The sequence below is a fragment of the Carlito syrichta genome, unplaced genomic scaffold (genome assembly GCF_000164805.1).
Source record: "Carlito syrichta isolate Samal-C Ts95f unplaced genomic scaffold, Tarsius_syrichta-2.0.1 Scaffold113598, whole genome shotgun sequence".
NCBI lineage: Eukaryota > Metazoa > Chordata > Mammalia > Primates > Tarsiidae > Carlito > Carlito syrichta.
The window spans coordinates 357,153-373,867 of NW_007057694.1; the positions used below are offsets into that span (position 1 = coordinate 357,153).

A 16,715-nucleotide genomic window follows, 5' to 3' on the forward strand; every position below is an offset into this window, starting at 1 on the left:
CTCAGGTGATCCTTCTACCTCAGCCTTCCAAGTAGCTGGAACTACAGGTGTGCACCACCACACCCAGCTAATTTTTTTGACTTATTATAGAGACGATGTCTCGCCATGTTGCCCAAGCCGGTCTTGAACCCATGGACTCGGGCACTTTTCTCGCCTCCGCCTTCCAGAGTTCTGGGATTACAGGCGTGAGCCACCACACCCAGCGACTTGCAGATTTTTAAGGAAAGTAGCAGAAGGGATGGGTTGTGAATGCCAGTGTGTAGGGAGGAAGGAGCTTGAGTCACAGAAGTGTTTCACGGGTGCCCTGGAAGCAGATCTTACATACCCACTGCATGAACAAGGAAGCTGAGACGCCGACCAAGAAAGTAGCATAAGAAAGGGCCCCTGAGAGATGGGCAGTAAAGGAGGCACCAAGCTCACAACCGGCTCCAGTTTTCCGCGGGCAGGCTCCCACCTCTGGGCATGGGGCCTTTGCATGGGAACACAGACAGTGCGCTCTGGCCTCTTGCCTCCGCTCTGCTGTGCCCCACCCGATGCTGCAGACCCTGGCCAGCTCCAGTGAGCTCCCCTATGGAGCTCGCTCAGGACAGAGCACCGCCTTCCACAGGTGGTTGGTTTTGACGGCTCCTCTACGGTGGATGAGTTGGTTCAGCGGCTGAATCAGGACACAGGCATGAGAAGGCCATCCCACTCCGGCTTTGCCCTCTTCACGGACGATCCTTCTGGCAGGGACCTGGAACACTGCCTGCAGGGGAGTGTCAAGGTGAGGCCTCCTAGCCCAGGGTCTGGTGGTGGGGAAAGACCATCTGGCAGGCACCTAACCATTCAATAACTGGCTTGGTGCTGAGCCTAGGTGCTGCCGAGCCAGCACTTCCATGCCATCCTAAAACATACTTGGGCTAGGAGAGAAGTACCCTCGTCTCCAGAGGCTGGATCGCCACACTCCTGCCTCCCTTGTGTGGCTGTGCAGCCTCCAAGGAGGATACCTTTCCTTGGCTCCGTTTAGGGGCCAGGAGGCTACTGCCAGTTACATCTGCCCACTCTCAGGCTGGCAGTTGTATGCCTAGACCCCTGGTATCATGCGGTACCCGGCACCTTGCTTGTATCCTTTCTGCCAGGCCCATGCCAAGCTTATAAATAGAATCACACTCTAAGAGGCAGGTCCTTACGGTGCCAGTAAAGGCCCTGGAACTGGAGTTAAAACCGACCAGTGTTGTGGTCTGGGATTAGTGCCATGGGGGATGTTATCTGTGGGAATGTGCTGTGGCACTTGATGCACATGAGTGTTTGGCCCTAGAGTCTGCTTTCTTTAAAGGAACAGGAGAAAGGCTTCTATAGTTTTCCACCGTTCCCTGGAAAAACTGTCCCCATGTCTTCTTTGTGACTGTCTGGGCCTCTGTGGGGTTTTGCTGCACAGTAGGGCTCTGGGTGTATTTGCTGAAGAGCAGAGTGGCAGTCGGTGCAATTGACATGGAGCCAGTGGCACGCCATGGTTTCTGGTGGGGGTCTGCTTGACCTCTAATCCAGTTAACAGATGAGTAAATGATGTGAAAGACACCTCACCAATGAGGATATGGAGATGGTACACAAGCACAGAAAAGGGATTTGACATCATGTGTCATTAGGGAATTGTAAATTATGAGATACCACTGTAAGCCTAAAGAATGGCTACAATCCAAAATCACTCCTGTGCTAATCCCAGGCCCCTCAGCTAGCAAGGCCATGGGTCATGGTTCCTTGCTGTTGCCCACTGTGCCCAGGTTCCCTGTTTGTGAGGGAGTTGTGGGTCCTGGGAATGTGAGGCCCCACATGTCAGACTCTTGACAGAAGGACCCTGGCTCTTTGGCCCCACCTGAGTTCCCTCTCCCCTCATCAGGCCTTGGTTCCCTCTCCCCTCATCAGGCCTTTCTGACCTTCCTCTTTTGCCCCTTCAAGATCTGTGATGCTATCTCCAAGTGGGAACAAGCCCTGAAGGAGCTGCACCCTGGAAAGTCTGAGGGCGGGACGCGCGTCGTGAAGCTGATGTACAAGAACAGGTCCTGAGCATGGCACAAGGGGGCCTCTGGGTGCACTCATCACCTCCCCACAGGCAGAGGGGTCCACAGATATGACACTGCCTGGTGGCCACTAGCTGGGGCCCAGACCAGTTCTACTCCTGATCCTCTGAGACCCTGAGCAGCTCAGGCCTGTTAGCACTCACGCACGTGCATGCCCATACATACATACACACACATTTGCCATCCATCCTCATGATGGCTGCTTGTTTTATTTTATGAAAGTGAAATTGTGCATGAGCACCAGATACTTAATGCTAAAGAATAAATTACTCCTATGTTAATTCCAGGAAACACAGTTGTAGACATCCTGACTTTCTATCAGTTTGAGTAAGAAAGTTCCATGGTAGTATGTCTCCAAGCAAGTAGTCTCTTGGACTTGATCCAGCCCCCTAGTACCCCCAGGTACCAGCTACCCTCTCCCAAACCTGGAAAGCTGAATGGTGTATTGAGTGAGCCACACACTCCTATTGGTGTGTGATCTGCACGGCTCTGCAGCTGCTGTGTACACACTTGGCTATACATTCCTGGGGGCAATACAAAACAGGCTCCCCAACCGTGTAAGGAGAGTGGGGAGTTTCTCTTTCTGGAAGTCAAGCTATCAGCTCGAGGGAGCCCGTCTCTGTCTGGGATCCCAGCTGAGTCCTGGCATCTTATTTTCTTCCCTGTAGGCTGTACTTCCGCTGCCAAGTCAAAGGGGAGACTGACCGAGAGCGGCTGCTACTCACCTCCCAGATTAATGGAGAGATAGTGGCAGGCAGGTTTCCTGTCAACAAGGAGCTGGCTCTGGAGATGGCTGCCCTGATGGCCCAGGTAAGGTTTTGCTCAGGAAGCTGGAGGCCAAGTTGCTGTGGTGGGATGCACCGGGCAGCCCAGACCCAGGTGGTTTTGCAGGGCCTGCGGTGCCCAGGAGAGGGCGGCCTTGTGCTCTGGGTGGAGAGCTGCTGAGGGCAGAGCCTCGCTCACTCACCACAAATACGGGCTGTGCACAGGATGCTGGAATTGGGATCCAGAGACCTGGCTTTGAGGCCTCACTACCTTCCAACTGGAGATCTTGACCAAGTCACTTTTCTTGTCCATACTTTTGTTTCCTACTCTGTATACTAAGAACAAAAGTGCTTCCTTGCCAGTCCCTACAAGACTGTACTAATTGGATGCATATCACATAATGTGATGAGATTTGTAAGCCATCAAACATTCTAAGTAGAATTAGGGAGAGGAGCACACATTCAGGCTTCTGGGGTACCTCCATGGCTCCAAGAAAGAGTCTGGGTCTGTGTGCTGGAGAGGAAGAGGAAGTAATAATCACTGATCTTGCCTGTAATCCCAGCACTTTGGAAGGCCGAGGCAAGTGGATTGCCTGAGCCTGCAAGTTCAAGACCAGCCCAGGCAACTTGGCAAGACCTCGTCTCTACAATAAATTTTTTTTTTTAAAAAGCCAGGTGTGGTAGTGTGTGTCTGTAATTCTGGTTACTCATAAGGCTGAGGCAGAAGGATCGCCAGAGCCCAGTAGATCGACACTGGGGTAGCTGTAAGCATGCATGTCACTGCACTCCAGCCTGGATGAAGGAGTGAGAGACTTCAACTCAAAAAATAATAAGCACTGATCTTTACGAACAGCAATATGAATACTAGAGAATGGGCCCAGTGCTAAGCATTGCATATGTACTATCCCATGTAGTTTCGTCCCCACTTAACAGCTGAGGACATGGAAGCTGAGAAAGTTTCAGTAGCTTGATCAGGGACACAAAGCTGGTACGTGTAGAGCTGGGACTCAAGCCAGGTGCCCAACTGCACAGGCCACACTGAAGCACTCTGCCATATGCAAGGTCTGCATCTTCTGTCGATAGCCTGTATTTCCCCCATTGCTTCCCCTAATTAATGTCTACTACTAATTAACCGGGTCTTTAGGCAAGTCACTTCACCTCAGCAGCAAAATGGAAGTTGGTGTAGAAGATCTGATGTTCTAGGTTGTTTCTCTGGTGTCTGTAAACTTGAGATGAAGGGTGTGTCCACACCCACCAGGAGATGACATCACGGTTTATGTCACCTCTCCACAGCACTTCCCCAGCTTGCCCACCTCAACTCTTGACCAGTCTCGTGTACTTCTGCAGGTAGAATATGGGGACTTGGAGAAGCCCATTTTGTCAGGCCCTGGGGGCACTCCCCCTGCCAAGGCTCAGCACCTCCTCCAGCAGGTCCTGGAGAGGTTTTACCCACAGCGCTACAGACATGGGGTCCCCCATGAACAGCTGAGGTAGGTGGGCTGCAGCATCTTGCGGAGTTGCTGTGGGGAGGCCCAGAGCTGGGATGGAACCAGGCTGGCACTTCACCAGCACCATTTCTCTTCATCTGTTCAAACCAGGCACCTGGCAGATACACTGACCACAAAGTGGGCAGCACTGCAAGGCTGCTCCACTCCCGAGTGCATCCGCATCTACCTGACCGTGGCCCGGAAATGGCCTTTCTTTGGTGCTAAGCTCTTCGCTGCTCAGGTGAGTATAGGTGCGAGGGCAGCCACAGAAACGCCATAAGGAAGCTGCTCCTACAGCCAGTCCTGTCTGCAGTGCCCACCTCCACACCAGCAGCCACCAGGGGTCACCCTTCCCCCAGCACTTCTGGCCCACTCCAGATTTCCAGGGCCCAGAGTAGAGCTGTAGGACTCTTATCTCTGTCTTTCCTGTACTGGTTTCTCAGCGCTGCCCCTAAAAGAAAAGACAGGATTGGCTAGTTCACACACAAGGATTCAGGTTTGATACAGTGATCCTTCTCCAGAGTGCTTTCATTTTTTAAAAAAGTCTGAAAGATAGAACAGTGTATAACCAGAAGAAATCCATCTCTGCTGGCTGGACAGGCAAACAGGGAGTGGCACTACCCAGGTAGTTCCTTGCGCCTGAGGGCCAGGTGGCCAACAGCAGTCTCACCAGACCGAGTGTCTAGTGTGCGTGAACTCTATAGAGAATCCCAGGCATCATCCTGTGTTTAGAGCTGAACAGTGATCCTCCTCACTGAAGTTGATCATATATATATATATATATATATGCATTTTCTATTTATATATTCATTTTGAGAAACTGTCACAAGTGCTATGAAGGAAAAGCACAGAGATGTCATAAAGGCATACAGTAGGGACCTACTTGGTCTGGGAGGCTGGAAAATGCCTCAAAAAGGTGCCACATCCACCTGCCTCTCTTCCAGCGAGAAGGAACGGATCTTGTGGATTACCCTTCTGCAGCCCTGGCAGTGAAAATTAGTCAAGTAGGCACCTTCTTCTAGGCAGTGCCCAAAGCCCACAGGATCGCATTCCTGCTTTTCCATTTCTCCAGCAGTCCCTAGGAAGGTGGATGGAGCCAGATGCACTGCAGCTGGGGGCCCAGATGAAGTGCTGAGTTTCCAAGAGCTGGGAGGGAATGGCCTTTCCCTATGTCCCCAGCAGCAGCCAGGGCAGTCCTCTGTTCTGGAGCACAGAGCCATCCATCAAGCAAACTGTTGTAGCGTGGATTTTGGGCACACCAAGAGAATGATCCCCTCCGCCCTTGTGGTGGTCAGTAGGTGGCCACAGCCCCAAGGCTAGATGTCAGCTTTGTCTGTTTATTCCATATGCTATACAAATACCATCTTGTTTTCCAAGGTGGGGCTGGCTAGAAGTCACTGCTTGGCTGATCCCTGGATGTGCCTTCTTTCTCAGAGAGTTATTTGTAGTCAGAATCTCTACCTGTGGGTATTTCTGATAGAATTTCTGTTTCCCCAGCCTGCTCAGCTGTCTCCCAAGGAGAACACTCTGGTATGGATTGCTGTGAATGAGGATGGGGTCAGCATCCTGGACCACAACACTATGGTATGGAGGGACAAGGGCTGGCCCGATCCCTCCTCTTCCTCTTGGACATAGGTTTTCTTCTCTTTGGATTCTAAGGCCTGAGCTGAGTGACCATGGTTTCCTACTCCCACCCCCACCCAAGCACCCCTGTCCTCTAGTCTAGACACAGCTTGGAGACATTCAAGTTGGAGACCATCAAATTATGACCATATGGGAGTTCTCCCTTGTGGTTAAGGCTACCTGTGCTGATGGTTCCTACCTTGGGTGGAAAGTTTCCCCACAACTAACTGGCTCCTTTCCACAGCAAGTGCACGTCACTTACCCCTACTCTTCAGTGATGACTTTTGGTGGCTGCAGGGATGACTTCATGCTTGTGATCAGATCCATTCCAGACCAGAGCTCCAGAAAAGACCGTGTTGAGAAGCTGGTCTTCCGGATGGCTGCTTCCAAGGTGGGTCTGCCAGCCGCTAAAACATTCACTCTAATCTGTTATGATGTGGCAGGCTTGGGGCTTAGAGAAGAAACTGGGGTTATGATCATGTTCTGGAAGGGCCCTGCCCCAAGTAAAACTGTGGCCTTGTCTGTAATTAGCACCCCAAAGGGTTTCCATGAGCACTTCAGTATTACCACTGAGCTGGTTGGTAGAGAGGGCACTCACGGTCTAGCTACTACCACTGTGCTTCTCACTTGGGTCTTTCTCTCACCCCAGCACTGAGCAGGCCTGGGGTACCCATTTGCCCTTTTCTTCCATAAATGGGTCCCAAGACAGGACAGCATCCTCAATGTGTTCTCACCTTATCCCTGGGTTCTGCTGCCCCAGCACCAGCTATACAGTGAGACAGTCTCCACACGCTCCCCTTCCGTGTGGTCTCAAAGACAGCAAAAAGACTTCTTGCTTAAGGGCTTCATTCCTACTCCGTACAGGAAACACCAGCAAAAGATAACAATTACAAAGGCTCGGAAACTGAAGTTCTGTTTTTGTTTTTGAGATGGAGGGGTCTCACTATGTTACCCAGGCTGGTCTCAAGCCATCTTCCCATCTCAGCCTCTGGAGTAGCTAGGACTACATGTGTTCACCCCTGCCCTGGCCTAAGTTCTAATTTATTGTTCCTAACCCCCTTCTGAGAGTAACTAAAATGTTATATTTCAGTGTCAGGGCCCAATTGTTTCAAAATCCAGACTCAGTGTAAAAACCTTGAGAGTAACTTCACTTCCCTGACTTCTTCCCAGATTGCAGAAGCTACCCTCATCTTGGCTAGCTACATGAACCACTGCTCTGCCACCGTGACCCCGCCCATCAGCCCACCTGCACCTCACCAGCCATGGGAACTGCATGGACGACAATTCTTTGCTTCTGTTCGCTGTGCTTCCAAGGGGCCAACGTTGCTGTGAATATTTCTCCTACTCCTCCCTCACTACTGGTGCCTCTGGATTAGAGCTATAACCTGGGGTCTGATACTACTGTGATGGGTCTAATAGCCCCCCTCCCCATTTATTTTGTGAAATGTGCATCTCAGTGTCTGTGAAGCCTTTAGTCACTAGGTGCCTTATAATGTGCCAAGGCCCAACTTTTAAAAATCTAGACCCAGGGTAAAAACCACTTTCTGTTTTTCATGACTCTGGATACTATCTGATTCTAGACATAGACAGGGATGGTGTGTGGTTACCAAGAGCATCATGCTACAAGTTGGGGCTCTCTGCACTGATATTCTCAAGGAAGCTAATTTTTTTATGTTGTATATGGTCCTTATGTGGGGATTTATACTTGAAGTTTTCTGAACATCTCTGAACAGAACTAAAATTTCCAATTCTCCTAAACTGACAAGAGCCTAGAACTCATTGGAACTGGACTGCCTTTCCCAAAGGGGGCAAGGCATTGGCAGAGCTGGAAACAAAGGACTCACTTCCCCTCTCCTGGTGAGGGCCCCTTTTGGGGAAGCAGTTCCTGTCTCTGTGGCTCCTTTTCCTCACACTGGACTGTGAGCCAGATCCTGTAGCACACAATGTCCAAGCAAGGGCCAGGAGGTCCCATGCGACTTCTCCGTCTCATCTTAATGCCTGGACTGGGTTCGTGAAGGCTGTGCTGGCTACTGTAAGACACGGAGGCCATCGTTTGTTTCCTTGCTCTTTGAAGGGCCGAGCAAATGCACTCTGCTTTTGCTGCTGTGAGGCCATTGAAGATGAGTTGGAACTCAGAAGGCCGTCCAGGCTCATGCGTCTGGACATGCTCCTGGAGACTCTGGTGAGCATCTGCTGGGAATGAGGGAGGTCAGATCACGTGTGTGAGATCTTCCCTAGCCTAAAAGCATCAGGTAAAAGAAGCAGAACGTTTCTTACTCCTTTTGCCTTCCTGGTAATACCGTAATTCCTCAACTCAGACCTTATAACCAAACACAGGAGAGGTTTATCTATGACTACACCCTCCCCTGAGAGAAAAAAAGACGAAAGAGTTCACACTCTGATTTCCAACTGAGACACTGAGTTTTCCTTCATAGCTCTAAGGCAGTCTTACCATTTGTCAATAAAGTACTGAAAACTCTGGGTTTTGCAGTAGCATCCAGAAAACAAGCCTTTAAGCCAGACAATGTGTGTGTTACGCACAGCAAAAACTGCAAGGCTGAAATTAGTTTACCTGAACACCTCAGCTACTGTCAGCTTGCTTCCCCTCTACCCTTTAAACTGACAAAAGCATAATGAAAAAAGCACATCAGAATCTCTGCCTCTTTTAAATGAACTGGACTTTGCAAGACAAGAAGTTTTAGAGCCATTTCTGTTCACACCTTTCTCCCCAGGACTTGGGGATTTAGCTAAGACATTTCTACCTCAAATGTGTCACATGTACCACAAGATCCTAGATAAGGTCTGCAGGGTTGCTGTAAAAGAGATTACAGCTCTGGACTTATAACACCTTGAGTGTCTCTTAGGTCAATAAGGATATTATCTATCTAGGGAGTTTTAAGAGAAAACTAGGACTCCAAAGAGAGTAAGCAATAATGGAGCTGTGATCGTATTAAACGTGGACACCAATTTCCCCTACCCTCTCTCCTTCTCAACCCTTCAGGAATTCTCCCTTAGTTTATTAATTTTCCAGAAGAAACTTCTTAGAAACAAAGGCTTCTAGAGTTTGTTTTTTGTTTTCTTTTTTTTTGAGTTGGAGTCTCACTCTGTTGCCCAGACTGGAGTGCAGTGGCTGCTCCCGGCCACCGCAGCCTCGGCCTGCTGGGCTCCGGCGATCCTTCCACCTCAGCCTTCCGAGTAGCCGGAATTACAGGCGTGTGCTACCACGCCCAGCTAATTTTTTGATTTATTGTAGAGATGAGGTCTCGCCTGCCCAGGCGGCTCTCAAACCTGCGGGCTCAGGCAATCCACTCACCTCAGCCTCCCAAAGGCGCGGGATTACAGGCTGAGCCACCGAGCCCGGCTGAGCTTGCTTATTTATCCTTATTTAACATGAGCGTCCTATCTCTGGAAACCAAAATATTTCTGTGTGGCCTTTTCATCCCTCTTGGCAAAGGCAGCTTTTGAAATGATAGAAAATGCTGAATAACAGAAACGTATTATGTGCTTGACACCCATGACTGAAATGCCATGATCTTGTTTGTCAATAAAAAGCAGCTGTCTATGAACCAGGTATTACTGTGTGTTTTGGAAGATCTGTTTATTAAGAAAGTCAAGTCAATCCTGTACAGAACACAGGAATAGAAATTAGTCTTTTGTAGGATACTTCTTGCTAACCAGTACCTGAAGGGCTTGACTTTTCTTAATTTTATACAGGGGTACGATGCAATAAGAAACCACACCCTTCTCAAGATATCTGATATCAGTTTCTCACAGTCATACTCCACAAACATCAACACACAGTAAGCCTGAGTGTGCTTAGGAATTTCACCAAGTGCTCTCTGCTGACATTACTTTTGACATACAGTGTTGAAATTCTCCAGGTCTCCCCTTGGCTGGTAAAGTAGGCAGAACCTTATAAGAGGAGCACTCTAATACACAGAAATACACTGAGTTAGAGTTCCAGTCACCTGCTTCATGGCTCTGAGATCCACCACATCCATACTGGTTCCTAGGAATGTATCCACCTGACAGCTTAGAGGACAGAAAATAAACCAGCCACTGTGGCTGCAGAGTCACCTCCCATGGAGACGGTGCCAGCCTTCTGCAGCTGGGGCTCATGGGCTTGCTGACGCGGCCTGCTGATGTGCCAGGATCTCCTGGCAACTCCGGTACACTTCGATCAGGCAGTCCAGCCGGGGCTTGGCACTCTATTCCAGAGAGGAACAATGCAGAGTTGTGGTGAACTACGAGCAGTGGTTGCATCCACCTGTACCCAACCTCACCTCAGCAAGGGTCTACATGGCACAGGTGTGGGCTCAGAGGCAGAAGTTCAGGAGTCCCAGTGAGGCCACAGCCTTGAGAGTTGTGCGAGGCGAGAGATCAAAAGACAGCTTTTAATCTGTCTCAAGTTCACACTGTCCCTCTCTTAAGAGCCAGCAAGAGAAAAACAAGGATGGACCCTCTTAAGAAATGTCACAAGTGTGAGACTCCTCAGAGACAAGGACAGTTTAATATGCAAATACTGAAGAATATTTTGTACAATGAAATGTAACAACCGAAATTAAAAGCCACAGAATGGGAAAAATGTGGAAAGTATACTTAATAAATGTTTGCTGCCAATATATAAAGAGCTGTTTCAAATACATAATATCAAGAGTCTACTTAACTAATAGAGAAAATGAATAGGTTAAAATAAGAGGCCATATTGACAGGTAATACTTAAAAGGAAACAAAAAGTATCATAAAGGAAATAAAAATTTAATAACTTTAAAATGCCTTTACCTACATATTAAACTAAAAAAGGTAAATCTCTTATTACCCAAGACTAGAAAAAGAAGTATAAATTCCCCAAAGTATGGTAAAGTTGTCCAATCCCTAGAACTCAATCTCAAATGCTAGAAATCTATAAGATGATTTATAAGCTTTAATAAAATAATTTTGAACTATATTGCCAAATAATTTTTTTAGCTTGGCTGTCTTAAAGCCACTGTGAAAAAAGAAGAGCAAGCTGGGCTCGGTGGCTCAGCCTGTAATCCTGTGCCTTTGGGAGGCTAAGGTGAGTGGATTGCCTGAGCCCGCGGGTTCGAAACCTGCCTGGGCAACTTGGTGAGCCCTCATCTCTACAATAAATCAAAATGAGCCGGGCATGGTAGTGCGCGCCTATAGTTCCAGCTACTTGGAAGGCTGAGGCGGAAGGATCGCCAGAGCCCAGCAGGTCGAGGCTGCGGTAGCCGGGAGCAGCCACTGCACTCCAGTCTGGGCGACAGAGTGAGACTCCAACTCAAAAAAATAAAATAAAAAAAAAAGAGCAATAAGGCAGGGTTAACTGTATATATAAACACATACATATTTACCTAAAAGTAATTTATTATAATTATGTTTATAAAAGTGTTTTTGTTTTTTTATAAGAGCAATACAAAAAATAACCTGGGCATGATTTTAAAAACTAGCAAAAGCCGGGCTCGGTGTAATCCCGCACCTTTGGGAGGCTGAGGTGAGTGGACTGCCTGAGCCCGCGGCTTCGAGACCCACCTGGGCAGCGAGACCTCATCTCTACAATAAATCAAAAAATCAGCCGGGCATGGTAGCACATGCCTGTAATTCCGGCTACTTGGAAGGTTGAGGCGGAAGGATCACTGGAGCCCAGCAGGTCGAGGCTGCGGTGGCCGGGAGTGGCCACTGCACTCCAGTCTGGGCAACAGAGTGAGACTCCAACTCAAAAAAAATAAATAAATAAAAGCTAGCAATAGAGTGGCTAAATGAACTGATTATTTCTGTATGATGAAAAAGACAATATAATTATTTAAAATGACACAATGGCCTCTGTAGAAAATATGTTTTTTAAGTTATTTAAAAGAACACGGCCTGTAATCCCGTGCCTTTGGGAGGCTGAGGTGAATGGATTGCCTGAGCCCACAGGTTCGAGACCCACCTGGGCAACTTGGCGAGACCTCATCTCTACAATAAATCAAAAAATTAGCCGGGCGTGGTAGCACGCGCCTGTAGTTCCAGCTACTTGGAAGGCTGAGGCGGGAGGATCGCCGGAGCCCAGCAGGTCGAGGTTGCGGTGGCCGGGAGCAGCCACTGCACTCCAGTCTGGATGACAGAGTGAGACTCCAACTCAAAAAAAAAAAGAACAAGCACAAAAATAGTGTTACAGGCCAGGTGCGGTGGCTTGTGCCTGTAATCCCAGTACTCTGGAAGGCCAAGGCAGGAGGACTGCTGCCAGCCTGGGCAACACAGTGGAATCTCATCTCTACAAATAATCAAAAAATTAGTCAGGTGTGATGGGATATACCTATAGTCCCAGCTACTTGGGAGGCTGAGGCGCAGGAGGATCACCTGAGCCCTGGAAGTCAAAGCTGTAGTGAGCCCTGAGCATGCAATTGCATTCCAGCCTGGGCAACACAGTGAGACCCTAACTCAAAAAAAAAAGTGTGTAAAGGTATGAAAAGATCAATAACACGTATGTAAAAAACTATACAACAGCCAGGCATGGTGGTCCATGCCTGTAATCCCAGTACTTTGGCAGGTGGAGGTGAGAGGATTGCCTGAGCCCACAAATTCGAGAACAGCCTGGGCAACTTGGCAGACCTCATCTCTACAATTAATCAAAAAATTAGCCAGGCATGGTAACGTGCACCTGTAGTTCCAGCTACTTGGAAGGCTGAAGCAGAAGGATCACCTGAACCCAGCAGGTCGAGGCTGTGGTGGCTCGGAGCGGCCACTGCACTTCAGCCTGGGTGACAGAGTGAGGCTTTGACTCAAAAAAAACCAACTGTACAACAGACTTACAGAGTCCAAGTAAATGAATGGTGATTTATAAGCAGAAGTTGCTATGTTTATTTTCTTCTATAAAATGTGCATGAATTCATACTATTTTTAAAAAATCTTTGCCTCAGAAAGGAACTTCTAAAATAACTAATATCCCAATTCTCACTAAAAATAGCTGTCAGGTATCTTACAAAACTTCCAATACTCCAACAATGTAAGTGGCAGAGGCTATTTAGAAGGAGAAGGCAGAGGATTTAATTGGAGAAAGGTGAAAGTGTTCTTGAGCTCACCTGGAAGACAGGTACTACTTGGGATATGCCATGTGGTTCCACTGGATCCTTCAGTAAGATGCAGAGGTAGTAAATCACCTTCTGCTGTAAGAAAATAAACCAAATAGCAGAGTCAAGTGAAATTCATTTGTGTTCTTTTTCTTCCAGAGAAGGCTCAACTTTTTCACAAATAGCTATCTCTAAATAGCAGGATATCTGATAGCTTTTGAAGAGGGGGAGAAGTATATTCTCATCTGTAAGATAAAAAAAAGAAAAGAAAAAACCCAGAAATGATTCTAAAGCCAGGCTAGAAGATAATATAGACCTGCTGACTCCCTATCCATGAAAACCTGCTGCAGCTCTTTAAAAATAAAGGGACTTTCCAGTGTAAGTTTCACTTTTATGGTTCATAGACATGCCAGCCAAAAAGGAAAATACTACAAGTACTAGAGAGGGTCCTCAAGTTTAATTCTGTGGCATCAAATACTTTAGCTATTAAGACTCAGTTTAGATCCCATAACATCCCACAGACTGGTTACCTCCTCCAGAGAGGCCTGTAATACTCACCTTTTAAATACTTACCATGTAAATAGCCTCATTGATGACAACATCCTTGACCTTGCTCATCTCTATGAAGTTAGTGCTTTCTTTGCCTGAAGCATAGGATGAAGTCATCTGGATGCCAACAGAATCAATGATTAACAGAGTCTCCTGGTCAATCTTCACAAAATGGAGATACCCAAGCAGGCCTAAGAGGGTGATGAAGATGGCAGCAGAGAGGATCATGCTGTTCTGAAGAGAGCCAGACACAGGCAGTAAGATTACCAAGTGGTCCTCCACAAGCATCTCTGCTGTATATAGCAAATCAACTCCAGGCAATTAGGGAAGAAGCCTTTGTTGTGCTGTGAGTTGTACAGGTGAGAGGACCATGCATGCAGGAAGAAGAAACCACTTTTACCTGGGCTCTGAGATGCTAAGAAAGTATACAGTGAAACAGATCCAGACAACAAGTGGACAGGTCTAGGGAAAACCTCCCTCAGCAAAATGTCCACCATAATACCAATCTCAGAAATTTGTACTCAAAAGTTGCAACATAAGGATCCAAATCTTTTCCTTTTACACTCCCTCAGCAGAATTTAGATGCTCTGACTTAGGATGGGGTTATATTCCGATAAACCCATTGTAAACTGAAAATATTCTAATTGAAAATATATTTAAAGCCGGGCTCGGTGGCTCAGCCTGAATCCCGCGCCTTGGGAGGCTGAGGTGAGTGGATTGCTTGAGTCCACGGGTTCAAGACCCGCCTGGGCAACTTGACGAGACCTCATCTCTACAATATATTTTTAAAAAATTAGTGGGGCATGGTAGTACGCGCCTGTAGTTCCAGCTACTTGGAAGGCTGAGGTGGAAGGATCGCCGGAGCCCAGCAGGTCGAGGCTGCAGTGGCCGGGAGCGGCTGCACTCCAGTCTGGGCGACAGAGTGAGACTCCAACTCAAAAAAAAAAAAACATCTTATACCAACAAACTGGGTTTGTCTGCCCTCTTCTTTGATTTCTGGCCTCCTTCAGCACCCGAGGGGTCACTTGGTATACGCATCCTTTTTGCAGGACACTTGCTAAAAGACCTTGGGAGCAATCATGATTAGTTCCCACTATTCTGCTAATGATTGGGTTAGAGATACATGAGACAACTCTGGCCAATGAGAGTGAAGGAGGAGCTTCTGGAAAACTTAGTCCATCTTAAGAGATCTAAGGAAGAGAAGGTCACTTCATCATGAGGTATAGATTCCTGGAACTATTATGGCCTCTGCCAGACCAAGTGAAAGTTATAAGAGGACAAGGAGAGAACACTAAGGTGGAAGCGCTGCAGCTGAAAACAGCCAGGGCTAAATGTGACTCTTGCATACACTCTGGAGCCCTCCTGCCTTGTGACTTCTTTTGTTAATAATGAAGGTCCTCAGCCAGGCTTGGTGGCTCAGCCTGTAATCCTGCGCCTTTGGGAGCCTGCGGGTTCGAGACCCGCCTGGGCAGCGAGACCTCATCTCTACAATAAATAAAAAAAATCAGCCGGGTGTGGTAGTGCATACCTGCAATTCCAGCTACTCGGAAGGCTGAGGCGGAAGGATTGCCAGAGCCCAGCAGGTCGAGGCTGCGGTCGCCGGAAGCAGCCACCGCACTCCAGTGTGGGCGACAGAGTGAGACTCCAACTCAAAAAAAAAAAATGAAGGTCCTCATTCAAGGCTCTTTGGGTTGTTCTGTGTTACTTGCAGATGACTGCAACTACGTAATGTGTTAAGGGCTCAAAAATGATATCTGTTATTTATTCCCTTGATTCTAAGACAAATATGCAACATTTTAAACATTTCTGATGTTGAAATGTGTTTTCCTACTGGTGTATGTTTCCTTCATGTGGCATTGTTTTCTCTTTTTTTCCCAGAAGTGATTATTTAGAAGGTTGGCACAGGAAAATAATTGATGGCCTAGAATCAAGGAAATTCAGCAGTTCTGGACTGTACTTAAGGGCAGAAAGTGGTTATTCTTTGGACTGACAAGATACCTTCCTTGACCAACTCTAGTTAGGCTCCTCTAAGCCGTCTTCCCTGACCTGTCATCTGTCTTTGTGGGGCCTGCATTGCCTATCCAGCTGTAGCAAGACTACTGCTGAGTCCTTTTAGAAGGAACACTCACCCTTGGTATTTGATCACCTTGGCCTGCCTTCAGCAAAAATCCTGTCAAGTCAGTTTTGCCAGAATCCCATCTTGCCCCTAAAAATTGTCCATGCTGTATTCAGAACTGGGGAATCAGGAATTCTATACTGAAGCTGAAACCTATTTTCCCCTATTGTAGTAGTTCATAAATAAAACCTGTTTTTACCACTTTACTGATTAGCTCTGGTTTTCTTATTTGTTTATTTTATTTTATTTATTTTTTTGAGTTGGAGTGTCACCCTGTCACCCAGACTGGAGTGCAGTGGCCACTCCCAGCCACCGCATCCTCGACCTGCTGGGCTCCGGCGATCCTTCCGCCTCAGCCTTCCAAGTAGCTGGAACTACAGGCGTGCGCTACCACGCCCAGCTAATTTTTGATTTATTGTAGAGATGAGGTCTCACCAAGTTGGCCAGGCGGGTCTCGAACCCGCGGGCTCAGGCAATCCACTCACCTCAGCCTCCCAAAGCGCAGGATTACAGGCTGAGCCACCGAGCCCGGCTAGCTCTGGTTTTCTCTGACAGTACCTTCAACTTCTTTATACCTCACCCATAGTAAGTGTTAGATCAGGGATCTGAAAACTATTTGGGCCTGTTGTCTGTTTGGCCCCACCTTGAGAAAAGAATTATTTTTAAGGTTTTTAAGGGGCTGTAGAAAGAAAAAGAAAAAATATGAGACAGAGTCCCACAGAGCCTTAAATGTTTACTATTTAGTCTTTAAAGAACAAGTTTGCTGATCTCTGTGCTGATAATCATTTGCTGATTGATGAACAGAAGATTCAGTGCTGGGTCTCTGATGATCCAGAAAGATCTACTTTGAGTTAATTAACTGCCTGGCATTGTACAGTGTCTTATATATAGTTTGAATTGAATAAGAGTCAAAGGAAAGGCCGGGCTCGGGGCTCAGCCTGTAATCCCAGCACTTTGGGAGGCCAAGGTGAGTGGATTGCCTGAGCCCACGGGTTCTAGACCTGCCTGGGCAACTTGATGAGACCTCATCTCTACAACAAACCAAAAATTAGCCGGGCGTGGTAGCG

At 47.6% G+C, this 16,715-nt stretch overlaps 2 protein-coding genes across 2 annotated transcripts in view; one reads left to right on the forward strand and one right to left on the reverse strand.

Annotated features, from left to right (window-relative positions):
- The window catches only part of PLEKHH1 (pleckstrin homology, MyTH4 and FERM domain containing H1), a 45,019-nt gene extending 35,996 nt beyond the window's left edge, over window positions 1–9,023 (forward strand). The window contains 8 exon segments of the mRNA XM_021719188.1: window positions 608–763; window positions 1,936–2,036; window positions 2,726–2,867; window positions 4,169–4,311; window positions 4,420–4,549; window positions 5,806–5,892; window positions 6,176–6,322; window positions 7,102–9,023. Of these exon segments, the coding sequence (XP_021574863.1) occupies window positions 608–763; window positions 1,936–2,036; window positions 2,726–2,867; window positions 4,169–4,311; window positions 4,420–4,549; window positions 5,806–5,892; window positions 6,176–6,322; window positions 7,102–7,263 (1,068 nt within the window). The 3' untranslated portion in view covers window positions 7,264–9,023.
- Window positions 9,024–9,504: 481 nt separating this feature from the next.
- PIGH (phosphatidylinositol glycan anchor biosynthesis class H) overlaps window positions 9,505–16,715 on the reverse strand; it is a 10,320-nt gene continuing 3,109 nt past the window's right edge. Inside the window, exons 2-4 of the mRNA XM_008071922.2 lie at window positions 13,557–13,766; window positions 12,996–13,079; window positions 9,505–10,139 (exon numbers count right to left, since the gene is read on the reverse strand). Of these exons, the coding sequence (XP_008070113.1) occupies window positions 10,047–10,139; window positions 12,996–13,079; window positions 13,557–13,766 (387 nt within the window). The 3' untranslated portion in view covers window positions 9,505–10,046. The remainder of the gene's footprint in view (window positions 10,140–12,995; window positions 13,080–13,556; window positions 13,767–16,715) is intronic.